At 46.0% G+C, this 24712-nt stretch overlaps 5 protein-coding genes across 18 annotated transcripts; 3 read left to right on the forward strand and 2 right to left on the reverse strand.

Moving 5' to 3' along the window:
* The first annotated feature begins 851 nt into the window (after positions 1–851).
* On the forward strand, positions 852–11532 carry arhgef49 (Rho guanine nucleotide exchange factor 49). Of its 3 annotated transcripts, XM_049728745.2 has the most exons (8): positions 852–1119; positions 4793–4902; positions 4972–6240; positions 6819–6999; positions 8266–8458; positions 8724–9292; positions 9509–9654; positions 9836–11532. In XM_049728745.2, the coding sequence occupies exons 3-8, from the start codon at positions 5081–5083 to the stop codon at positions 10635–10637; spliced, it is 3051 nt and encodes a 1016-aa protein (XP_049584702.1). In that variant the 5' UTR covers positions 852–1119; positions 4793–4902; positions 4972–5080; the 3' UTR covers positions 10638–11532. The 3 variants fall into 3 exon arrangements, with proteins under 3 accessions (XP_049584702.1, XP_068507812.1, XP_068507811.1); XM_068651711.1 differs by having other exon boundaries at positions 852–4902; XM_068651710.1 differs by having other exon boundaries at positions 852–6240.
* A 40-nt stretch (positions 11533–11572) lies between these two features.
* tsn (translin) lies at positions 11573–14180 on the reverse strand. The gene is made up of 6 exons (XM_049728763.2): positions 13979–14180; positions 13757–13850; positions 13537–13633; positions 13183–13298; positions 13018–13097; positions 11573–12694 (listed from the first exon to the last, which is right to left on the reverse strand). The coding sequence occupies exons 1-6, from the start codon at positions 14042–14044 to the stop codon at positions 12470–12472; spliced, it is 678 nt and encodes a 225-aa protein (XP_049584720.1). The 5' UTR covers positions 14045–14180; the 3' UTR covers positions 11573–12469.
* A 99-nt stretch (positions 14181–14279) lies between these two features.
* LOC125974000 (protein FAM124A) lies at positions 14280–18931 on the forward strand. 12 transcript variants are annotated; one of them, XM_068651715.1, is made up of 5 exons: positions 14280–16627; positions 16836–16961; positions 17092–17123; positions 17197–17924; positions 18160–18931. In XM_068651715.1, exons 4-5 carry the CDS (start codon positions 17208–17210, stop codon positions 18712–18714), a joined length of 1272 nt encoding a protein of 423 aa, XP_068507816.1. In that variant the 5' UTR covers positions 14280–16627; positions 16836–16961; positions 17092–17123; positions 17197–17207; the 3' UTR covers positions 18715–18931. The 12 variants fall into 12 exon arrangements, with proteins under 12 accessions (XP_068507816.1, XP_049584714.1, XP_068507819.1 ...); XM_049728757.2 differs by having other exon boundaries at positions 14280–15361; positions 16544–16627; positions 16836–17123; XM_068651718.1 differs by lacking the exon at positions 16836–16961 and having other exon boundaries at positions 14280–15361; positions 16544–16627.
* Positions 18806–20741, reverse strand: LOC125974002 (uncharacterized). Its single transcript, XM_049728760.2, has 3 exons — positions 20250–20741; positions 19763–19936; positions 18806–19626 (listed from the first exon to the last, which is right to left on the reverse strand). Exons 1-3 carry the CDS (start codon positions 20608–20610, stop codon positions 19331–19333), a joined length of 831 nt encoding a protein of 276 aa, XP_049584717.1. The 5' UTR covers positions 20611–20741; the 3' UTR covers positions 18806–19330.
* Positions 20742–22193: 1452 nt separating this feature from the next.
* Positions 22194–24602, forward strand: serpine3 (serpin peptidase inhibitor, clade E (nexin, plasminogen activator inhibitor type 1), member 3). The gene is made up of 8 exons (XM_049729213.2): positions 22194–22473; positions 22779–22991; positions 23102–23383; positions 23495–23693; positions 23764–23864; positions 23935–24021; positions 24273–24356; positions 24444–24602. Exons 1-8 carry the CDS (start codon positions 22209–22211, stop codon positions 24494–24496), a joined length of 1284 nt encoding a protein of 427 aa, XP_049585170.1. The 5' UTR covers positions 22194–22208; the 3' UTR covers positions 24497–24602.
* Positions 24603–24712: the final 110 nt, after the last annotated feature.

A 24712-nucleotide genomic window follows, 5' to 3' on the forward strand; every position in this document is an offset into this window, starting at 1 on the left:
CTGGTTTCAAGTCCAACTTGTTTCAACGTGTAATTTATCACATTAAAACGTAAAATCTATCACTTTAAAACGTGACATTTATAACATAACGTGATACAGAACTTTACAAAAAAAACATAATTTTGAATTGGAAAATGAGCAACAAGAGTGAAATGTAAAGAGACAGTAAAAAGAGGCTAATCAGTATATAATCTGTTTTCCTGTCTTTAACGCCTAATAAATCCTAAACCTTCAATGGGGAAGCTCCATCTGCTGCCTTTGTGTTAAAGGGTCAACAATGTGACACAAAAACCAGCTCTTAGCCACTTTGCTTGTGGATTTTTCTACTTGACAAAGCGGCTGGCTGTATGGTGTATCATCTGTTGGTCTGCTGTCTCCACTTTCACCGAGCGTGAGGGGAAAGCCGTTCGTTTGTTCATGGAGGTCGTGGCTGGTGGGCCACAAACGAAGCATCTTCTTAGGGCCCATCTAGAGAAATCAACACTCAAAACACCAAAAAAGGCTTGCAAGACTGACATACAAAGAATCAAGAGGAAAACAACTTAACACATCTAAAACCAATCACATTTTAATAAATTACCCCACCGATGTTATATTTTGCAGACATTAAAGTGCAACTTTGATGTGAAAACTCCATAGTGATGTTACTTTTGAAAGAGTCTTCAATGTTTGCATGAACAAAGGGCATTTTCTTTGTTAAGTTTGCTGGTTAAAAGCCATAAATCAAGATATGGCGTGTTTTTGAATTCCGGACTGAACTCGATTTATTTTTTTTGTTTGTTTGTTTGTTTTGGGGGGGCTGGCCAGTGTGACTGAACGTACGCTCCGATTTGATGTTTTATTTTTACACGGCGTACGTGAACGCAGCACAGTTCCCAAGGAGAAAGCCGCAAAGAAAGCGGTCGCGTGGAAGAGAACCTTTGCTTTAAAAAGCGGACAAAAAACGCGTCGTATATTTTCTTCAATTCTTTTGCCCTTTAAAAGTAAAAATCTAGTTTTACTGGCAGGAGCGGTTTGGCTTGGAACCTACCCGGCGAGCCTGCCCCCCCACGCCGGACGCGAAAGCGAACCTGCCATCCGCCTCACGCGATGGAGGTGACGGAGCCCAGCTAATCTGCCGTGAGTACGCCTTGTTGACGTTACCTTAAGCATCTCTGGCATTTCCATGCAAAAATACAGCTGCATGGGGGAAAACGTTACATTAAAGTGCCCCTACACTGCCTTTTAATGCATTTATAATGTAGCTTTTCGTGAGCAAATGTACTGATTTAACGGGAAGATGTTACATATTTGTATGGTAACGACAACGTTACTGGACAAATTTACTTCAATGTGGGTCTTTGTGCCAAAATACCGACACAGAAATCCTCCTTGCGTCACATGGCAACTGTTGGTCAATTATTGGATTTTTTGAGAGCACAAAAATGTAGCGTTGAAATGGCAAAATATGGAATTTGCATGGGAAATGTGTCATTAGTAGGGTCATGTTACATATGATTTCACAGCAACATACAACATATTTTGTGGCCCAATATAATCTTTTCTTCAAAATAGTTTTGTGGCGACAAGAATGCAGTGATGTAACTTTGTAACGCGTTACGCATATATAGCCATGTTAGTCATTTTATTCTTGCATTATTTTGTTAATATACTGTACGTATCTCTCTCAGCTAATCAGCTATTGCTATTTTATTCTGCCAAATACGTATGTCAGCATCGGCCAGGAAAAAAAGTAGTGAAATTAAAATTTGGGCAGCCAAATATTGTATTTGTGACTTTACGTCCTCGGAAAACCACGACCGGCAACAATTGCTATTTGAGGTTGTTGCGGCTTCCCGCAAGGTATCAATATGACGCCTGCATTTAATGAGCAGAGGTGGTGCTATGTTGTTGTCAGATAGCAGATAACGTGATGGACCCCCCCGGGATGCCAACACCCCACAGAGGAGCTGCACGGTGTGTTGACTTAAAACTTGGCGCGCACGCTACAATTAGCATGCAGTACCACAGTGGCTGACATGAGCTGTTTTGCTCCCTTCCTTGACTGAGCAACATCAATGAGCCTTTTCAATAAATACTTACAAAAAAGGGGAATTAAAGAAATGTTTTAAAAAATATATTTAGACATGCTTGAATCAAATTATCAGCAATACTCGAGCAGAATATTAAATAGTTAATTTATAAATAACAAAAGAATAATTTTTTGTAATCTTTGTTGTAATTACAAAACCCAGTTATCTAATCGATCAACACAAAAGTAATATTTTTATGAAAATCTTTAACGTATAACGTAATACATACATTTCATTATGTTTCTGATCATTTAGTTGATTGCAATCAATTAGGCAACCATATGTTTGTGAAATGTGAATTAGCCTTGTCGGGAGGAACGCCGCTGATAAAAAGTGAGGCGATAACCGAACAACCTTGTCATTCTCGCTCTTGGCTTGAATCATCTCAAGGAAAACTTGGAATTTTGCCTAGCGGAGGGATTCTTCCACACAAAACTGATCTTAGCATTGAGCTAATTGCGTATGATCGCGTGTGGTCTTACGTAAGAGTAGAGCACGCTGCTTGCGTGGAGTTCCCTATCCACCACAGATGGAAAATTAAATAATGAATGAGGGAAACTGGCCTGCGTACGCTGATATGTGTGACCCATTTGTTGTCAGATCAGCTGCTGCGGTGTACCACCTGGTCAGGCCCAGATACCCTTCAGTTTGTCCCCTGAAATCTTAATTGGTCACACTTACAATATGACTAAAAAATGGGAACTTAGAAGAAATTTTTGGGAGAATTTTTTGGGTTGGTAAAAATAGTTTCTTCTTTGAGATATTGATCGCCCCACCCAAGGAAAGAAATCGTAGTGATGAGCCAGCGATACGGCCGATTAGCCCAGAGAAAAGTGATCATGAGTGTTACTTTTACTCGCCCCGCCATGATGAAAAAAAAAACAAGACAAGTTTGCTGGCACCCAATCGAGGCAGTTCTTTGTGTATCCCACGTCCTCCTCGAGAGAGGTCCGCTGCACTCGACACCGCTCGGGTCAAGATGAGACTTGTCCTCACGCCTGGATAATTCATGAGGAGGGTCAATTATTCATCGTGTGCATCCCTCGCTCATTACAGCCTCGGGGGGGTGATTGGCTGACCAGCGGCCATGTTTTGTGGGAGGCCAAAACCCTAAAAGAATCTTACTGTGACAATTTAGTAATCAGGGAGACTCAAAGGCAGAAAGTGTAACCTATTACTTCGATATCCATCAATGCCTTTCTCAAATTGAGGCCTAAAAACACAACAACCTTATAGTCGGCACATTATTTCCACTGCATCAGAGCTAAAATTATTTTGTCCATATGTATTCATATGATAAGACAAAAAGCTGTTGAGCGAGTGGCTTGGCGATTTCCGTGGCAACCACATCGGAGCATGCTCAGTTTCTCGCTGGCCGCAACAAAAGACGAGGGTTCTCCCTCACACACACATTGATTGACGCACACGTGCACTTCGGAGACGAGCCGCAAACGCCGGCTTTTGTTTGCATCGGCAGGAAACCACTTTAAAGGGAGCTAGCTGGTGGTTTCAAAGAGAAACTAAAAACGAGTGTGATAGAAAGGTATCCCCCTCATGCACTTGGAGTCTTTGAACGGCCACTTGAGTCTTTCCGACTTGTTCTCAGCAGCTGACAAAAGGTGACGCTTCCATCATTGCATGCTGGCAAGTATGAGGGAAGACAAGTGGTTGGAACCCAACCACTTGGTTTAGAAGATGACGCTTATGGTTATAGAGATAGAAATTCTTGTTAGGGTTTTAGGGATTGATTCTGGTTAGGGTTTGAGATTAGGGTTAAGGTTACGAAAACAGGACGGAAAATCAAAATCCACTCTCAGCAGGGCCAATGAAGAATATCGATCCACGGCTTTTCATTCTGTCATTATGTGCACCACCAATCAATCCATCAACCATCTGGGGGGGTTATTATTGTTAATAATGTGCTTTGTAGGATGGACAAGGAGCCCCCTCCCCGCACCCGATACATTACCTGTGTGTGTGTGTGTGTGTGTGTGTGTGTGTGTGTGTGTGTGTGTGTGTGTGTGTGTGTGTGTGTGTGTGTGTGTGTGTGTGTGTGTGTGTGTGTGTGTGTGAGCTGACTGTCAATGTTGTGAGTTGCTGATGTCACCACAATGAGCTTCTGCAGTGATGACAACATGCACTAAACCTATAAGTTTAGTTTCACCTGTGCCGGGAAGTAAACCCTCCAAGCATGAATGAGCACACAAATCAATGACAGTCATTGATATTCCAATTCCCATCAGGCTCATTCTGCTCTGTGATCGTCTAGTAATGACTGGTCTGGCTGTGTCATCAGCGCCATGCATCAATGAGCCCAAGCCCATTTATTGAACTAAAAGATTAGAAGCAAGGAGTGTGTATTTTGTAACAGGCACTTCCCTCTCCCATTGCAAAATATCATTATTATTTTTTTAACACTGTCAATCATTCAGCACTGCAGGGATGCCGCATCAGCTGCATGGGAGTCGCGTCTAAAAATGATTGTCACTTGACAGACACGCTGTTCTACATCTCAGTATCCCATGGGGGAGGGGGGGGGGTTGTTCTACTCTACATTCAAGTGTGTACTGCGAGGTTATGCGAGGAATTTACTTTTATGGTCTCTGTGTAGCCTGTGGGAAAATTCAAGTAAACTGACTCCTAATTAGATGACGTTAGTGTGTTTCACACAGGGACACTGCATAATTCCAATTCCGCATTAAAGTAAGGGTTTTTTTAAGGCTCTCGGAAGAGGGACATTGTGGGATGCTAGCCTTAGAGCTGCCAGAGCAGAAGGAGGGCGGCAGGGGAAGTCTTGAGACCAGATGAAAACAAAATAAAACAAAATGAGGTAAGTTGTCACACTGTCCTAAGAAGAAACAAGAGGCCAGCTGTTACGTAACAAAATTCGACTTTTTAGGCCAGACAAGTGTGAGGAAGCCTGGGCAAGGCCATGCCAGACGTGAAACCTCCATCATAATGTGACCACCAGCCCTCTACACCCTCTAGCAGCCCACTACCCCTTAGCCATGGAACCCTGCGTCTCGCACCTCCCCTTGTCCACCGCTGCTCTTCCTACTTTCCCCCAGTACCGAGCCGCCACCCACTATCCCGGACCCCAGTGGTACCCACTAGCATCTCGGTGTAACAGCAGCACCTTGCTGTCTAACTTAAGACATTGCACTGGTGAAAAGGGGCCTGCAGAGATCGTACCAGGACATACTCTCGATGTCCCAACAGGGGGGAGGCCATACCGGAGTATGGAAAACCTGAACTGGAACCCAGTTCTGGATTCAGGTTTGTGCTCATCCAGTGAGTTTATTGTACGCTACACGGCCACCAGTCACTGGTACGACGGGCCCCCAGATGGGTCAAATTTGGAGAGCCTGGCATATTACCCCCAACATAGTCCCCGCAGGAAGGATGTGCCCAATTTCCCGCAGTTGCTTTTCCCCACTGGAATGGACGAATGGGACGCCAGGAAAGGTCTAAGGGAAAAGCTTCGCCTACAGAGTGCACGGTCAGCAGTGGAGCCTTCGAAGACTCTACCACTGCGTACCACAGACCCCACACCTGTCGAACTGAACGCAGGGTGCCGGCCAGCGGGCGGTATGCGTCTAACTTGCCCCCAGGAAATTAAACAGGAAGTCCTGAGGAGACTTGAATTGCGTCGGCAGAACAGCAGCCCCAACCTGGCTCTTCACGGGGCCCCGTGCAGCCCGAGAGCACTTCCGGTGTCCCACACCGTTTCCAGTGTCCCCGTTTTGGGAGGGGACAACGGACACCGGCAAAGCATTTACACGGGCCCCCTGTACATCCCCACCTTTGAGGAGTTTAAAAGAATGAGGATGAAGGACCGGAACCAGGCAGCCGCAGCAGGTTCTGAGTACTCGAGTCCTCCCGCTTGTAAGACCGAAACAGGTTCACCGATCCGCACGGGCCCATCTCCAAGGGCCCCACTGCAAGCTTCAAGTCAGGGAGAAAGTGGTGATAATAGTCGGCGTAGGAGGTGCAGTCTGGAACCGGTCGGGTCGGTTCCCTTCCCAACCGGCAGGGAGCTCAAAGGGCGACCATCCAGTTGCTGCCCTGCGCTGCTACTGGAGGGAACGGACCTGTCCAGCTATGGGGCCAAGATCTACAAAATGAAGGATGGCCTCATTGGCTCAGCTCTGGACCTCATCAAGAAGAGGTAAGCCAGATCCATAATCAATAGGTTAATATTGTATATTGAAACTGTAATATTATTATACATAGGAACACATATTTGATTCTTTGTGTATTGGTAAGACTAAGATCGACTAACGATATTCCACGTTTGTATCCCGATTTGTATTTGTATCATAAAACAATGCATCAATGCAAAAACGATATTTGACATTTGTGTTCTGATACAGAATGACATCAAATATCACATTGAAGCTTGTGTATTTTAAAACAAAACCGATATGAGTCATCCCGACATCACTCTTACGTTCAACGTCATACAACAATATCATTAATTTCGCTTGTGTATCAGATCATCGACTTTTGACAATTGTGTATCAGTAGTGTACCATAAAGAACATGATCTGTTCGGCACACCATCATCATTGGACACTTGCATATTGACACTGTACCCAAAAAAACCCAACAAGATCCAACACCATATTAATATTTGTTGCTGGCATATAACGACAATCTGTAACAAAATGGCTATTTGCCGATTGCATTTGGATATTGACACGCTGTGTCCCATTCCCATCATTACCCCCCTCCCCACCAAACCAGCTGCAGTGCAGACATCTCCTCCGAGGCTCCCGTCAGGCTGCCAGCTGAGCAGGACAGAGACGCCCCCCAACAGCCCCCCGCCGCCGTCGCCATGGCAACCGCGGCAGGAGCCGAGGCTGGCCACCAGACGCCCGCAGGAGAAGCAGAAGACGGCGGCCAAAGCGAGGAAGCGGGAGAATGCGTAAGGAGAATTTTACATTTTAAATATATCCATGCGTGTGTGCGTGCACGTATATTCGCGTGTGTTCGCCTAAGCGTGCGGTTCAGCAGCGACTTGGCTCGCCAAATGTCTGCGTTCAAGGATGGTGAGGACACTGCGACAGACACACGCGACCATGCAGAGATATATGCGTGTGCGACCATCCGTGTATGGAAGGGAATGTCTGAAGATGCATGGAAAGAAAGGGAGGAATAAAAGAGGGATTATCTCCATCCCTGGCAACTCATCCATCCATCCATCCATCCATCCATCCATCCATCCATCCATCCATCCATCCATCCATCCATCCATCCATCCATCCATCCTGTAGCAGTGAAACTCGCATAGTCATTCACACGTTTGGCTTTGACGAAAGATTAAAAAAAAAAAAAAAAAAAAAAATGAGAGCGAGACAGGACATTAAAGCAGCATTATGTAACAGCCATAATTCAAAACATCAGTGGGGGAACGTCGCCCATGTCACTTCAGGGGACACAAAAGTTCAAAAGTAGGATCAAATTTGACGAGAAAATAGAGAGATGCTAAGGGTATGTGCTCTGTTAGCCGGCGCTAGCTAACTGATTTTTCCTACAGATGCTACGTCAATGCAGTGCCGTTAGCTGCCATTTTATTTTGCTATTTCGCTAGCTTAAAAGATAAAGATGCTACGCCATTATAGCGCTGGTAGCCACTGACATTTTATAAATCATTATGGCAAAACAACATAATCCAAATCAGTATAGTTGCTTTGAATTAATTAATACAAGCTGCTAGTCACCACTATTTAAAATCAAATCTCATTTTATGGCAATGAATAAAACACAATACAGTATATGTCGAGCTGTTGTACTGTCTCTTTAAATGCCGCCACCCCTCCTCGCCCCAGCCCTTCCCGAAGCCGAGCGTAAAATGTGATTTGTTACCCCCCGCCCGTGCCTGACGAACCTTGAAAGCTCGTTTAAAAAAAACAAAAAAAACCTCCAGGAATCATGTCGCATGTTGAGGAATTCTCAGCCGACTATGCTTCAAATTATGGAGATAAGAGCTCACATTTCAATGCGCGTGACCTCAAACAGATACGGAAAATCCTGATATTATTTGATGTGTGATATCAAAATTTGGAGCTTGTATATCACGATACGTAACAATATTTGAGGGTCAAATGATATTGTAAAAAAACTGATAATTGTAGCATATTGATACTTGATATCAATACTTGACTGACAAGTACGGTTTGCCTTCCCTCAGCCGCCGGGCGCGTGCCTGCGTTCCAGCTCAGACGCGACCTACGAGCGATCGCAGGCGGCTACGGAGTGCTGCCTGCGATCGGGCCACGGTGATCCCATGCTGGCCAACGCGTCCAGTCGCAAACAGCCGGAGATGAAGGCCAAGATGCAGACCTCGCCACATGGACGACATCATCGAAGGGAGAGAGACAGCGGTGAGGACAAAGGAGACGGACGGCCGTGTGACTCATTGGAGATTTACTGGGCTATAAAGAGCAAGCCCCTCCCTTCTCGATTTCAGATTGTCAAACTGGTTATATTATCCGACAGTGATAAAGCAGTTTCTAAAGGAACATTTATCAAAATATTTTAAAAATATATATAATTTATCAAACTACTTTTCACAGCGCTATCAGTATTTTGGATCCCTTTTTAAACTGTATCAGTGTAACATCAAGCGACCTTTTGCTCCGCCCTCAGCTCCAGCAGCACTCCGTGGTCACTCGGAGCCTCCCAGAGAAGAGCGCCCGGCGGGTTCAAACGACCGGTTGGGCTCAGATCGCCGGGCGGGCCGCAGCCGTCATCACCGCTGGAGCACCATCAGCAGCCTGAGCGCCGACAGCGGCGTGGTCGGCCTCAGCGAGGAGGACGACAACGGCGCCGAGCCCCGGCGGCGGCAACGCGGCGCAGAAGTGGAGCGGGCCGACAGCGGCATCGGACCGGGCCTCTCCCGGGCTTGGAAGAGACTCCCATTGTGCGCCGACTGCGGTCGGCGGGACGAGACCTCGGAGGGCCAAAGCACGTGCGAGCGTTGCGCCAAACTGCGGGCCGAGCGAAAGGAAGCCGTGTTGGAGTTCCTGAAGACGGAGAGCAGCTATGGCGAGGACCTGAGGATCATCAAGGAGGAGTTCTACGAGCCCATGCGCGGCGCCAACCTACTGAGCTCTGAGCAGCTGGCCGTGGTCTTCGCCAACGTCCAGGAGCTGGGAGACGTTAATGAGAGGTTCACAGAACATCTGCACGACGCCATTGAACACGCTCTGGACCAGGTGAGGGGGACTTTGCCACAGTCAGGCCTGAAACCTTAATTTGAAACCCTGACCTTCAAGTTAGATCCAAACCGATGATAAGTTTCAGACCCTAACACAGGCTTGAAGCACATGAACCAAAAACCTAAGTCTTCAGATTAACGTGACGTGACGTGACGTGACGTGCCGTGCCGACCGACCAACCCACCCACTCACTCTCTGGACGTTTGGCCTTAGGGAGACGAGGATCTGCTGACGGTGTCCGTCGGTGAGATATTCCTGGAATTCGTCAACATGCTGCCGGCCTTCCAGACGTACTGCCTGCAGCAGTCGGCCTCCGTGAACATGCTCAACGTGCTGGAGAAGGAGAAAGAACTGCTCAGGTGCTGTTGTTGAATTTTCCGGATGTACGCAAACGTTCTTTGCGTTTGGCCCACTGGAGCTTTTCGGGCTTTTCCCGCCAGTGCAATTCTTGACATGAAAGGCACGAGGTCATCATTAATTCAGAGGTTTTCTATTCATAGCCATCTCTGGAGTCTCATTCTGTCTTTTCACATCTTCCAGGATCTTCCTGGACGTCTCCCAGAACGACAACACGGCGCTGCGTCGCATGAACCTGCGTTCCTTCCTCATGGCGCCTCTTCAGCGGGTCACTAAGTACCCTCTTCTCCTCAGTCGCCTCCTCAAAGTCACCCCGGAGAAGCACCCCGAATTTTGCCGTCTCCGCGAAGCCAAGAGCCGCGTGGAGGCCCACCTGGAGCACATCAACACCAAGACCAAGCAACAGGACGGCAACGGCGTGGCCTCCTGGTCCCTACGCTCCTTCCGCCGCGACAGCCGCAAAAACAGGGAGCCGGTGGACGCCGAAATGCGGGAGGTGTCCATGAGGACCCTGGGTTGGACCCGGGAGGACACCCGCTTCGTCATGGAGGGTCCTTTGCAGCTCTCGCAGCCGGCCGACGGCCAGTGGGTGAAGAAGGGAAGCAAGGCGCTCAAGTTCCAAAACGTCCAGAGTCTCCTCATGGTGAGGACGAGGCCTGGCGCCGAGCAGGCGTGCGAAGCAGGAGAAAGCGTCCAAGACGGAGTTCTGGTTCTGATCAAAGACAAGTGCAGCGGCAAGTTCACCGTGATGCGCGAGCCCATCCGGCTGGCCAACTGCGTGGTGTCCATGGACCCCGAATGCCAGGATACTTTTGAGGTTCTGGACATCCGGCGGGAGTTGTTTGTTTTCCGGGCGGCGGACAAGTCCCGGACGCAGAATTGGTTCCACCAGATGAAGAGGCACGCTCGGGACTTGGGAGCCTGGCGCAAGAGACGCAACGCTTTGCCCAACATCATGATCAACACCAATCAGAGTCGGTCCTGAGAGAACCGGGACCAAAGCGAGGCCTTTTCCGCCATAGATCGATTGCTCCAAAAACTGCAATGTGACCCCCATGCTGCTGCCTGCCATGTTTGTTATTTATACGTTTTATGCCCCTTGCCCTTTTTCTGTTGGTATGCCACCTCCCAGCGCATTCTGGGGGGCGGAGCAACGTTCACTGCCAGACAAGTGAGCCCCCCCCCCTTGACAGCAATAACCGGTCATATGAGCAGATGCTTTCTGTCGGCTTTTTCACGTTCCTTCTGATGCCGTTGACCCGATGCAAGATTGGGGGAGTCGACCCTTTCACACTGCCCAGCAAAGCCGCCTTTCCTCTTTTTAAGTTGTGTCCAAACGACTAGCGGGCAAATTGGCCAATGGTAGATTGCCGGCAGACTCAAAATATTCACACACACTCTTCGCCTATTTTCACTTGTTTCTTGACAATCGCGCCATGTTTTTGTGGTTCAATAAAAAAAAAAAATACAGTGCAGTACTGTATGTGGAGATTATGTGCAGGTCTGCAACAGTCAGTCCAGAAAAGGCGGCTTAAATGGGAAGTGTGGAAGGGCCTGTTATGAGTCAAAAAAAGAAAAAAAAATGCCGACAAGAAAACGTGGACCCCGTCTATGGTCTGAGCCGCTGTGCCTTGGCTCTCGTTTCAGCCTTTGGATAAGACTCGGGCTGTCACCTATCGGCGAGACACAGCACGTCCTCAACAGCGAGAGCTTTATTTCCTTAAAAAGCACTTTATCCAAGGACGGCGTTAAAGCGGAATATTTCAATGCCGCGTGTATAGCAGATCACTGTGTACACCAACATGACTGTGCTGTTTCTTTTTCTGCTGTATTCTTTCCATATTTAATATATTGTCAATCATTAAATCGAAGCAGACTGAGCTTGGTGTGGTGTGTTTCTCAATAAAGAGCCTCTGCAAGTTGTGACATACAAATATATTTACATTTTGCACACTGCATGAAACAAAAAGCAACAAATAGTTTCTGTAAATTAAAAAAAAAAACATGCCAGATCTACTTTGGTGTTTTAGGGCCACACTAAAAAGAAAAATGTTTGGAGGGGTAATAACCATATTTGAGTAGAAAAGAGGTATCTGCATCTATTAGAATAATGGCCTGTTTTTTTCAATAAGAAAAATGACCTAATATTACAAAATTAGTCTATTTTTATTATTTTTACTGAGGAGAAAAGCATGCTACAAAATAATTGAAGTTTTATCTCCAAGAGAAAAGTCATACTTTTTTTAAGAAAAGGCTATTTTGAGGATTTGCATGCAAAAAAAATCTAAAAATGAAATGCATGCACAATATTACAATAAAAGATGTATTTAAGAAAAAGGTGTTTGAAAGCGCTTAGAGATTATTTAACACACACACCCCGACAGAATTTAGGCCTCTTTATGCAACACTAAAATTTGTATACTGTAATTTAACATGACAAAAGTTGTACTGTTTTCCCCAAGGGGGAAAAAAAAGCACAATACTGCAAAACATTTTAAGGGAGCAAAATTATCAATGCAGGGTGAAGTGTTATCTTTCTTTTAAAGTAATAAGGTTATTAGTCAAGAACATTAAGAGTACTTTTTTTTGGCCGACTGTGAAACTGTTGATCTCTCGTAATATTAAGACTTTATTCCCACTCTATTTTTCTTTCTAGTGTGTCACCAATACTGGTTGGTCGTAACAGTGTCAATACACAACGAGGATTTTTTTTATTACGACTGATCGGCAATGTGAACGGGGCTAACGTCCATCCAAGATGGCCCCTCAGTTAGAACCTGGCAAATTGGACTTCCAGCATTGCCCATGACAAGATTCCTACTGCTCACTCTTGGCCTCCTTGGCAAGTCCGCGAATGGAGAGGTCATAGACCACCTCCTCGATCTTCTTGACGTCATACTTGAGGCCGTCGTAGCGTTTGCGTAGGGGGTCGTTCTTCAGGTTGAGCAGACGGAAACCCGAGTCCAGCTCGTTGATGAAATTGGAGATGCGCAAAGGGCGGTTGTAGTCGCCTGCAGTCACACTGTTGACCGCCAAGCGTGACTGGTCAAGAAGCAGGAGGATGAAAAATTAAAGGCACCCCCAGGAGGACCGCTTTTTTGTTTCGACTGCTTATTTGAGTTATTTAAGACTCATCTTGCTTGTTTTGCACGCATGTTAACATTTTGTATTCACGTTAAAATTGTATGTGAGTGTATTTGGCTGCTAGTGTGTTTCAAATAATTTCCCTCCAAACTGAACTTGAACGTGCAGCCGCGAGCGCGTAAATAAGTCAATCTTTGAGTTGGCACTCAAGATCAACACAAATATATGCAAATATGCAAAATACCACGATTATGCAAATGAGGATTTTTTAATTGACTCACCAGTTCACTGGCCATGATCAGCACACCCGCCAAGTAGTCCTCCACGTCCAGATGAAATCCTTTGTCTCGCACCACCTCAACTAAAACACACGCACACAATGAGGATGTGTGCCATGACAACGATGGCAACACCACACGTAGACAGACACGCAAACGTGTACCTACTGTCCAGAATTTGTGCCACCTCCTCACGGGTCACAAGGGCCTCGCTTTCCAGGTAGACCACGAAAGCCGCCAGGAAGGTCAAACGTTGCAAGACGAAGCGCCAGTGCTCGTGAAACCTGTTGCGAATTTTAAAAAATTGGGATCAGAATAATAAATCACATTTGGATTACATATACATTTTGAAGGCAAAATGCCATGTTTTTGTGGCACAATAATATGGCCTCATTGAGAACTAATAGCAGAAGATATTTGAATTGGAAAGTTTGCACTTTTTTTCAGTAAATAGCAATTAAATGGCACAATATTGGATTTAAATCCCAACATCTATCTATTAGGAGTTCCTACACTATGTACCTATAATACTGGTCCACAGGGAACTTGGTCTTCAAGTCAGCAATGTGCATTCGAACTGTGCTAAACAATTCTCTGGCCTTTTTACATTTATCAGGGACTGTTGAGAAACAAAATGAAAAACATTTGGATTTTAGAAGGGGGACAGTTAGCCACCGCCGTTTCGCAAATCACATGTACTTTTGAGAATAAAGGTATATAGATAGGGAAGTATGAAACTCACTGTCTTTGAATCCCGACGGCTGGTGTACACTTTGGAGAACAGTGAGAATTTCTCTAGCGGTCTGCTCTAACACCTGCACCACTTTTCGGATGTCCTACCAAACCAAAAAGATAACAAATGTTGAAAGCAGCTAAACACACGTGACACTAAACAGCGGCTATTTAGCGCTCATAACTTAGCCGTTAGCTAGCTACTTAAACACGACGCTGTTATTTTTCCTACCTCTCGGACGTCCTGGTCAGCGCTCAGGAAGCCCTGAATGTAGGAGAACATGTTGCTGACCGACATGGCGAAAGTCTACTGTTAAACTACAAACACGAGACGGGCGCTTTGTCTGATTACTTGAATGGCGCTGTTTAAAAGACAAGACGGTACCGCGAAACGTCACTGCTGGCCATGCGCTTCCGGAGCGTCATCTTATCGAGGCGCGTAGATATGACGTCACATTAACGTGAGTTTATGGTTGTTGTTTTTTTAATTATTTTTTTTATTAATCTATTCATGCAGCTATCTATCTATACATCTATGAACCCAACTAGCCATCTATTTATCTATCTTCTAAAAATACAATACCGATGTTTCTTCAGTGACACCACGTACTTTTTAAATTTGAAGATGGTGAAGTGAATTTTGAACTTTATGCGTATCTGTATGTTGCACTAGATGATCCACTAGTAGTAGTAAGACTATCAAACTATATTTGCTGTACAGAGAAGCTTTAGTTTCAGTAAAGTACTTGGTAGAAGATAGAAGGGCCAGTTGTCCGTGACCAGGGAGAATTCAGTTTCAGCAATGTGTGCAATCCTATAATAAGGTAAAGTGGCTGTTGTTGTCCATCACCAACAGCGCTGGCCAAGATCTCCTTTTTAGGACTGAAGTAAACTAGTAGATTGAAAACTACAGCTGTTACCCCAAGCCGTGACATCAGCTTCTTGTCAGGTATAAAAGCTACGGGCCTGACAAGAGGGGGGGTTCGTTGGCTCTCGTTCGAGCAGGGGTCGTTCGTTGGTTCCAGGGCTCGCTCTAGCGCGGGTTCGCTCGCTCTCGCTCTCTCCCCCTTTTTTGACATCCATGCCTTGTGCCACTCAACTTTCTGGAAAGACTTCACTCTGACATTGGTTGAATAAAATCTTTTCCCAATCAGCCGTGGTCCCTGAAGTGCTCATTCGTCGGGAAACAGCCACCGATCACCGAGTGTTTTTTGAAGACCAGCGAAGCAGCAAAAACCATATACCACAATGGATTTGAAGTCGTCATACTTTTACCGCTAAGTACATATTTTGTGTGGTGAAACTACTCTATCTTAAATATTTACGTAACTTCTAGGCGTAAATCATGGAAACAAACACGAAAAGTATTTAGATTTCCTACAGTACCTTGAAGGCACCGCCGCCTGACTCCAGTCGCCTGCTGCTTGTGACGTTGCTCGCAGACTGACTCCAGACGCAAGTCCGTCAACACTCCCGCCTTGTTTGTAATTTTGGGAACTTTTACAAACAAAGCATGCTCATCGCTACAGTCTAGATTAATTAAATTTGCTCTTATTGAGATGGAAAATAACTCTGTAGAAGATGAGTTCGTGGATTCGGGAGCAGAAACTGCAGGGTGAGTAGCAAAAAAAGAAGAAATCACTACCAGATGCTCCGCTATGCATAATAACATGCATGGCTTACATGGAACTCAAATCACATAATTTTGACTATGACTTTTAATATAATAATTGAAATGCATGTTTTTCAGACATTAATAAATGGACTTCACGAGTGGTATGTTACAGTTGTTGTGACCCAAACAAGCAAGAATGAAGTATCTTATTGGAGCCAATACAAGATAAAATACATTTATTTTAATAAAGTTGTTTCTATTCCTTAAATTAAAAATTAAACCTGTCCACCAGATGGTGGCATGCAGAATGTTTGTTTTCTCAGACTTGTTTATTAAAATCGTTACAAATATAATTGACATATTTAATTACAAAAACAGATTTTTGAAAAGATTTGACAATTTTACAATCCTCCCCCAAATATAAGAAATATTGTCATATTGGATCTCATCAGATTCCGCAGGTGTCCCTATTATTGTGATAGATTATAGATGTGTGTTGACTAATCCAGATGACGGTGAGAATTAACATGCTCAGTTTTCTATTAGCCACCCGTGTGTGTGTGCGTGTCTATGTAGTGTCGTTACCGTGAGACATGTCCCTAATCTGTACCCGCCAGCATAGTGTCTATCTCAATTAAGCATTCGCCCAAAAGGGATTAATGGCAGGTCGCTTGGATTAAATGACATCACTTGAGGTCAGCACGCTTTTGTTATACTTGTTACTTGTTTGTCTGATGTGAGCCATGTCTTGTCACCGTGGGATAGGGGGGAACGAAATTTCGGTTTCTTTGTGTGTCTTTGGCATGTGGAGAAATTGACAATAAAGCTGACTTTGACTTTGACTTTGACCCAGAATGGGCAAAGCACAAATAATATCTGATTTTGTGGATTTTACACTAATTGTTCATTTATCATCAAATGCGTGTTTTAAGTCAATGTAGACATTTTTTTTTACACTGAATGGGAATACAAAACCAGCCGGGAATTTCCCGCCATAATAAAGTCTTTCCTCATATGCTTTGATTGTCGTCCCAGCAGCCAAAGTTGGAGCGAAGGCGGGAAAGCGGGAAGCAAATCAATCCAGAACGTGATTCCTGCATTTCTCATCTTTTATTTGCATTTTGGGGACGTTTTTGGACGGCGGTGCTTGAAAGTTTAATGACAGCCTGGGCTATTCCACAGATGGGACCACACAGGAACTGAGGGTATGGGATTTTAAAGACCATGCTTGCCCCAGAGTGTCTTCCAAGAAAGTTGAGGAAGAAGGTTGGTGTCGATCCAAAGCTGGCAGGTCACACCAGAGTCAAGCCTCAAGTGTGTTGTTGTTTTTGTTGCTGCTGGCTGCCATTATTGCCTTTGGATGTCGATGAGCGGCTCACTAAATTGCTTCTGTCTGCTCCAAATTGTCAGTTTGACGTCTTTTTATTGTCGTTTTTCCTCTTTGCATCCTTCCCCTGCTTCATTTTATGGTTAGCGGTGTCTACGGAAAGAAGGCAATAAATCATTTGGAGTGAAAACGCCCGAGAAAGGCATCACGTTGGCTGGCGAGAGGGCGACCTGTCTATTGTTTGCCCTGACGTTCACTGGTGACATTTCTAGGGTGTGACCCGCTTCTCACTCTTTCATTTCCTCGTGGTGTTTTTTTTCCCCGCCTCAAGTTCAATTTTGATTTTCTTCTATCGGACAATAATATTAATATGAATGCTCTCATTCCACTTGATCCTCTGCAGGTCTGATTACAGTCCCTGGTCATCTACGAGCAGTAAGTACAAACAAAAACGCACAAGTAAAATATTTGGAATCTGGATGGAAATGGAGATTTTGTTGTTGTTGAGGCAACGTTTGGATGGGCGACCTCCAGCAGGATCCCTTCCTGGTGAGCGTCCACCTGATAGCGGACCCGGGCGAGGGTGACGTCCTTCAGCGGGCAACGGACAGCGTTCTGGCATGGTTGCACCCTGAGCTGCAGCTCTTCAGGGTGTCGGAGCGCGCCGCCTCCTCCGAGCGTCCTCGACCCAAGCACCGGCACGATGCTCCTCAACCGGCCTTGGCGGTCATTTTGTTCCTCCTGGAGGGCAACGGTGGTGGCCAGGAGCTGCTGCTTCCGCCTTGGCGCTATCATCATAGCGAAGAGGTGAGCGGCGGGCGGCGCTCGGGAGCGGCGTCCACGCAGGATTTTTTCATGCTAGGGTCCGGCACTCCACCGTGGGCTCTGAGGAGGGTCCGCTACGGTAAAGGGACGCTACGTATGACCCTGTACTGTTGCCATGACAACTACGCCCACACGGTGCGGTTGTACAAGCTTCTGATGGGACGCCGGCTGGCCCACAAGAAACCCGACTTCTGCTTCTTGGTGGTCTACGCCAACCCCCATCTGGAGGTCCAGATGGCTTTCAGGAGGTTGCCCAGGGGGAGGCGCCCGGCCCCTCTGGACGCGACCGTGGTGGAGGTGAGGGTGCGAGACGTGGGCGCCCTGGTGCCACTCCTGCCCAATGCGTGCCGGCCCATCAGTGACATGAGGTGGCAGACGCAAGACTACGATGGCAATAAAATACTACTGCAGGTCAGAACTTCGTCTTTGGACTTTACATCCACAGTTTCTGTCACTATCAGTTTCAGACTTGGGGTTCAGGTGGTGGGAGATTAGTTTGGAAAGTGGAATCAGATTAAGGATCAGTCCATTAGCACTATTGAAGGCTCACAATGTGCTAATATGTGCTGACAAGTACGCTCAAGTGGCAGATGCTCCTAAGCCACTTTTATACAGCTTCTGGACAAAACTCGTTTCTCTCGTTCAGGTGCAAGGTGCTCACTGGAGCCGTCGCCATCCTCATCGGGTGGTGCCCCGCCACAGGGACTTGCATCATCAGGCGTCTCTGCGCTCCCTCCCACTGGGCAGCCAGGAGGACTTCTATCCTGAGTGGTGCCATCCCTCAGAGGGACGGGGCGGACTCTCTGGATCGCTCTTCTCGCTGCCGAACCTCAGCTCCTCGCCGAGACCCCCGGCCAGCCCGCCTCGCCAGAATCGTCGCAGTCGCTCTCTCCAGCGGAGCGCCTCTCTTGCTCCTCCCTTTCGCCTCAATGTGGATGCCCTGGTGGGGGCCGAGGAGACAGACGTGGACACGGGGACCACGGTCCGAGCGGGCGGTGTGGACCTCAGCGTGATGTCGGCTTACGTCCACCAAGCCTTCCCGCCGGCCTCCCACTACCAGCATCTTGAGCCAGAAGACAAAACGGCCCTGCCAAAGAGGACAAAAGACGGGAAAAGCTCCACAGCGCCACCAAATGGCAAAAAACATGAAACGCTTGTAGAAGGACGTGCAGGAGAAGAAGTTAAGGAATTCTACATTTGAGATGGACTACGCTGCCCCCTGGGCCTCGAAGTATGCTCTACTATTTTTAGATTGCGTGTATTTTGAGGCTGTTCTGTACATTTCCACTGTGGAAGGCTTGGTTCTATTTTATTAACATGAATGTGTACATGTATATTTAATGAACATTATTGTTTACAGTTATACAGTTAAATACAAATGTTTTTTATTTCTTTAACAATAAAAACTTTTTTACATACTTTGGCCTGATAGACTTGGACAGAAACTATAATTTATAATGTACATTCAGACAACATCAGCAATTTTCTCACTGAAATATTTTAGATTTTCCATTTCTGTTAAGTGAAACATTTCCACCATTTTGTCACGAGATCATTCCGCCATTTTTTCCATTGAACATTCTGCCATTTTGGTCGATAGAACATTACGAGAACGTCACTATTTTGATGGAACGTTTCCACCATTTTGTCAACATCGCTTCAAGGTTCCACAATTTTAGCAAGCTCATTGGTACCTTCTACACTTTTGTCATCCTCACTGGTTACCAACTTCACAAAAGCTTCCCAGTATTTCCTCAACCTCCTGTGGGTGTTCCAACTATTTTGTCCATGCCGCCATACCATTGGGCCATTTATGGTCATTGTGAGTTGGAGCTCTCCACCAGCTTCCCGAGCATGGCCAAGAAGGCCTGGTTAAAAGTGTTGGTTGCATCCAGCTCCTGTCTCCTGAGAGCTTCTTCTGTCTCCCTGGACAATCTCATTTCCTCCAGGGCTAGCTGGAAATGTTCAGCCCGTTGCTGTAGCTGAAGTTCCTGAAGGCGGACGGCGCGCTCTTGCTGCGCCTCTTCTACGCGGTGGTGAACCACATCAGCCGAGTGAATATCACGCAGAACAGCCGCCAGGTCAGAGTCGCGCGGCGCCCTCCGACGTCCATCTTGAGGGGGGGACAGGAAACGGAGAAAAGTAGAAAGGACATCAGCACAGTGTGCAATTTTGGATCGTTTCCTCTTAGTTTCCTTTTACTGCTGTTTCTGTTTGACTCACAATGTAGTAGCAGCAGCAGCACTTACTGCGCTTTGGCGGTGACGTTTCAGGCACACTGACATCGTCGTCTTCTTCTGCATCGGAATCCACCTCGGAGTGTTGAGGCACGGTGGCCATTGATTCGGAAAGGACAGCAGGGTCGCCTTTGGAGCTCAAAGTGCTATCCTCCAGTTTTGGCCTTTGCACTATGGGGCTCAAGTCTTGAAGGAATTTTATTTTTGTAAAAGAAAACGTTGTTTTATTCATAGGAAGTTATTAAAAATAGGAAAAATTGTGAATTGTAATAGAAAACAACTGAGAATTGTCAATTACTACATTAGTTGAATAAAATTTTGACCCATTATAAATTCATTATTTTTTTTATATAATTGTAACAGATTTATTTTATACATATTAAATGAAATATTGAACATTATTATACTAAGAAGTGTACAGACATTAATAGTCAAGCTCAGATCCAAGTTCAGAAATTATTTGTATTATGAAAAGTAACAATTATATTGTCGAGCATACCATCCTCGGTGATAACTTCCAGGAAATTGGAGTCGTCCCTCAGGTTGCTACAGCTGTCCCGAACCCGGTGTCCGTAAATGGCGTCCATATGTCCGAACCACTTCCAGCTCTTGCGGTTGGAGCCTCCGCGGCAGTTGTTGTCTTTAATGGCCCGGTAGTCGCTCTTGAGCTTCTTGAGTTTCTCGCGGCACTGGCGGAAAGTCCGATTGTAGCCAAAGGAGGCCATTCGCTGGGCCAGCTCGCGGTACACCTTCTCGTTGCGAGTGCCATCCAGCTCCACTTGGATCTTCTCGTCGGCCACCAGCATCAGGAATTGCGTGACCTCGCTCACTGACCACGGGATGATTTTCTGCGGCGCCATCACCAGGGCGGGTGAGAAGAACACAAAAGGACAATGTGCAAACAATTCGGTACCAGATGGGTTTGCGGTTTACTTGATGCACTGGTGTAAATAATCGTCTACAGTCGCTTGGTGATGACATCATAGTGTGGAATTTTCCACCAATGGACGACCAAGCCAATCGATGACGTCACATATTAGTTTGGGGCCATTTTCACAGTTGAACGTTACTTGTGTGATTATTTAATGCCAAAATGAGTATATATTTATTTGTAGATATTTAGTGGTTCATATTTATTATTCATTCTTTAATCATTGCCACATTTAACAATTTCTTGAATCTCTCTTTTTATTTAATAAATGAGGAATTCGTTTTTAATGAATCGTTTGTATTTATTAATGATATAAAATTATTAATAAATAGAAATTATTTATAATTTCATTTTAACTTTTATATTCATTCATTTTATATATTCATTTGACTCAACATAATCTGTCACAAGGTCAAACCTCACACAGGGGTCACCCAAAAAGTTGCTAATGCAATGCTAAAGAGTTAACTGAGTTTTACATAAGGACTACTGAGGTATATGTTTGAAAATGCTTGGACATTGTGGAGTGTTGCCTCTTAAAATTGTGTTCACATTCCCACCAAGTTTGGAATTTGTCCTTGCTTGTTCCCATGCTCCTTTTCCCGCCACGCTCTTGTCGCCGTGATGCGGAGCCGGCGTGGGGCAGCTCCACCGCGTCTAATCCTTAGCGGCGTACCTGGCACATCGCGATTGCGACGCCGGCCCGCCGTCACCGGCCAGTGGTCACCCCTAATCCACCAGCATGTAGGCCACCAGAAACAACATTAGTGCCTCCACCACAACTTGATGCATTAATGTTCCCAAAATAGACATGCAGGTTCATTTGGGACTCTTTGGTGGTTATCAAAAGAGCCTTTGATGTTCATGAAAACATGCATGTTTGGTTCATTAAAGACTTTTCAATGTGGACAACAAAACAACAACAGTATATTATGTTCTGAAATTTGTGAGAGTGGACTCTGCGGAGGAGGGAGGGGTCATGAACATGAGGGCGGGGGCTTTTATGACAGCTCCGCCCACCCAGCGGCTCCCTGCGGCTGCGGAGCAGGACGTGCACCCCCGGCCGGCGGGTGGGCGGCTGGTACGGAAGTCGGTGGTACGGACGTCGCCGCCAGAGTCCGCCACCGCCGGCAGCCTCAGCAGCAGCTTGGAGCTGAGGGTTCCCCCTTTTAAGTGGTTTCATCACTCAAGCAGACGACTACAAGCAGGAAGCATCCCAACACTCACAGGTACGCCTTTCATTCATCGCATCTCATGCAAATGATCATTTGTATGATCAGCAGTCAGGACAATATGTTCATTAGCTACACAGTCAAAAGAGTTTATTGTTATTAAGGTGAGCAAAATAAAAAAAATACTCTTATATAGAAAAAAATGAATTATTAGCTTATGTGTTGGGAGAAAATTTATTATGTTCAAAGTCATATTGTGCTCTGATCCAATACTTTTGCACACTCCTTGCATGTCAACAGTAAAAGGTCCATATGGAGTTTTTGTTCTCCTTTTCCAGAACCTTTGAACACTGAGATGTGTTGTCTGCCTGCTTGTGCGATCTTGGCTTTACTCTGCCTGGCGTCACCAGTCCACAGCACCAGCGGCCTGCAGGCCGGCCTGAGGCATAGGCAGGGCAACTTCGCCATGGCCTTGTACCGTGCCGTGTCTGAGGGCCGCGCCAACACAAACATGGTGGTGTCGCCGTCCGGCGTGGCGGCCGCCCTGGGCCTCCTGCAACTGGGTGCCCGGGGCAACACCAGAGCCCAGCTGGAAGCCGGCCTTGGCTACGACGTCAACGGTACGGCACAGACCGGCCGGCCCCATTGGTGCCAGGCGGTGTGGAGCTGCGGGGCTGCAGCTCGCCCAAGGAGGGTTCGAAGCTGTGATACCTGCCTCCACGCACCGCCCGGCTAATCTCATTATACACACGCCTGCTTGGAAGCTGCCGGGTTAAGAGGTCACTGTGGTTAATTACATGCGGGGCGAGAGCTGCCAGTCAACTAAGTCTAACGACATGCTCCGCCCACACACAATGACTACAATTGAAATGTTTTGTTCAGTGAAAATGATTTCAGCGGCTGAATTTTGTGTGTTTGTTCGTAGATGCTCACGTTCGAGAGCTCCTGCAGCAGTGGCAAGGCGAGGTGAACAGCAGCAGCAATCCAATGGCGTCAAAGGAGGCGTGGCTACAGCAGACGTGCGTCCTGTTGGTGCAAAGCAGCATTAAACTAGCTGCCGGATTTGAACATAATGTTGAATCCTGGGCTGATGTCAGTGTGATGAGAGATCACCAGCAGCAGAACGACTCACACAGAGGTAATGCTAACAATTAACATGTAATGGTAAACAGGCTAGTTGCTAACAAGCAGCATCTTTTGGTTGTCATAGAAACACGTTCAGTACTGAGCATGCGCAATTGTGTGCAGATGAGGCATGGCTCCCACTACAGGCAGGAAGCAGTAGCGGAGATTTATCTGGGTCTGGTGAAGTTCAACAGGCTGAAGCCTCAACATCGTTGTCGTCACTATCGACATCGTCGACATTATGGCCATCCGGGCAGCAGATTGCACTGTTGAGTAGAGTTGCATTCAAGGGTACTTGGCAAAAACAGTTTCACACTGTCAACACGCACAACCTCGACTTTCTGCTCTTGGACGGCACCACAGTCAAAGTGCCCATGATGCAGCAGTCTGCTGAGGTCTACTTTGGTAAGGAACATCTTGCTGTCAATTTTTGTGATTTCTTTAACTATAATAACCTTGGTGGCAATGCTATTTTTGCTGCAAGTCTAAAATTGAGACATTTCTGTTCCTGCTCAGGACAGTTCCTAACACCGTTTAACCAAAGGTACTCGGTCCTGGATCTTCCCTACTCTGGAATGCCCCTGAGCCTCCAGGTGGTCCTCCCTGTGGACCGCAAGACCCCACTGTCTTCCCTGGAGGCTCAGCTGAGCTTTCGCCACGTAGCCTCCTGGCAGGCCGGTCTACGCAGGACCAAGATGGACGTCTTCCTGCCCAGGTGACCAATCGCTGGGCATTGTCATTAGGACAAACCTTTTTCTCGGTTGTCATAATTTGTGCATGTTTAGGTTCAAGATGCAGAAAAAGTTGAACTTGAAGTCCACACTTCCTGCCATGGGAATCGCAGACGCCTTCAATCCGTCGAACGCTGACTTTTCTGGGATTTCAGGTCTGTGTCCGGTTATGCGAACATGTCTGAGAGCGGTTCTAAAAAGCTGACTGGTCGTTTGTGTGCGCAGCCGAGGACTCGCTCTACATATCAGACGCCTTCCATGACGTTGCCATTGAAGTCACGGAGGAAGGGACAAAAGCTGCTGCCTCTACAGGTAAGAAATAAAAGATTTTTTATGTTTTGCCAGATTATTTTGACTTTTTTGTTGCGAAATTATTCTTCCCCACAAGATCAACGGCAACTGACGTAACTGTATTTTCAAAGAGCTAGTGAAAAAGCTACTGACTATACGACATATTCGACTATCCTAATATTTTAAGTATTTATGGTTATATTGTTGTAAATTTCCAGATTAATTGAACCGTTTGTTGTTTGGAATAAATTCCAAATGATGTCATGTTTCAGCCATGGTGTTACTGAAGCGTTCCCGCTCTGCCGTCTTCAAGGCAGACCGCCCGTTCCTGTTCCTCCTGAGACACGTTAAAACAGGTACTTTGTTTTTGGCTATTAGCTTTTTTGTTAGCATCAACATGTTCCTTTGAGTCTTTTGTTACAACTTTGTGTATTTTTCAACAGGATCCATTTTGTTCATGGGCAGAGTGACGAACCCCGCCGACCAATTGTTTTGAGATATTTTTAACGTGACGTGCACACAGTATTTATTTTGCAGGCATTTCCGTAAAGAGAGACAATATTTTTGTAAATGTGTAAATAAAATTTTAATACATTTTTTTACACTTGCTATGTATTTTGGTTATTTTGTGGCACCCTCACATTTTTTTTTCCAAATTACAAAAATATTAAGTTAAAACATTTTATATATTAATTAAAAGCCAATTTTTTAT

This window comes from Syngnathus scovelli, chromosome 8 (genome assembly GCF_024217435.2).
Source record: "Syngnathus scovelli strain Florida chromosome 8, RoL_Ssco_1.2, whole genome shotgun sequence".
NCBI classification, from domain to species: Eukaryota; Metazoa; Chordata; class Actinopteri; order Syngnathiformes; family Syngnathidae; genus Syngnathus; species Syngnathus scovelli.

Coding starts and splice junctions, on each gene's coding strand:
- arhgef49 (XM_068651710.1), top strand. CDS start 5,081: ATGGAACCCTGCGTCTCGCACCTCCCCTTGTCCACCGCTGCTCTTCCT. Junction 8,459..8,723: donor TCGAAGGGAGAGAGACAGCG/GTGAGGACAAAG, acceptor CTCCGCCCTCAG/CTCCAGCAGCACTCCGTGGT. Junction 9,293..9,508: donor TTGAACACGCTCTGGACCAG/GTGAGGGGGACT, acceptor GTTTGGCCTTAG/GGAGACGAGGATCTGCTGAC.
- tsn (XM_049728763.2), bottom strand. CDS start 14,044: ATGTCGGTCAGCAACATGTTCTCCTACATTCAGGGCTTCCTGAGCGCT. Junction 13,634..13,756: donor GCCGTCGGGATTCAAAGACA/GTGAGTTTCATA, acceptor GTTTCTCAACAG/TCCCTGATAAATGTAAAAAG. Junction 13,098..13,182: donor GGTGGCACAAATTCTGGACA/GTAGGTACACGT, acceptor CGTGTGTTTTAG/TTGAGGTGGTGCGAGACAAA.
- LOC125974000 (XM_049728752.2), top strand. CDS start 15,306: ATGGAAAATAACTCTGTAGAAGATGAGTTCGTGGATTCGGGAGCAGAA. Junction 17,124..17,196: donor TCCCTGGTCATCTACGAGCA/GTAAGTACAAAC, acceptor GTTGTTGTTGAG/GCAACGTTTGGATGGGCGAC. Junction 17,925..18,159: donor GCAATAAAATACTACTGCAG/GTCAGAACTTCG, acceptor TCTCTCGTTCAG/GTGCAAGGTGCTCACTGGAG.
- LOC125974002 (XM_049728760.2), bottom strand. CDS start 20,610: ATGGCGCCGCAGAAAATCATCCCGTGGTCAGTGAGCGAGGTCACGCAA. Junction 19,937..20,249: donor GGAAGTTATCACCGAGGATG/GTATGCTCGACA, acceptor AATTCCTTCAAG/ACTTGAGCCCCATAGTGCAA. Junction 19,627..19,762: donor AACGTCACCGCCAAAGCGCA/GTAAGTGCTGCT, acceptor CCCCCCCTCAAG/ATGGACGTCGGAGGGCGCCG.
- serpine3 (XM_049729213.2), top strand. CDS start 22,209: ATGTGTTGTCTGCCTGCTTGTGCGATCTTGGCTTTACTCTGCCTGGCG. Junction 22,474..22,778: donor CCTTGGCTACGACGTCAACG/GTACGGCACAGA, acceptor GTTTGTTCGTAG/ATGCTCACGTTCGAGAGCTC. Junction 24,022..24,272: donor AAAAGCTGCTGCCTCTACAG/GTAAGAAATAAA, acceptor GTCATGTTTCAG/CCATGGTGTTACTGAAGCGT.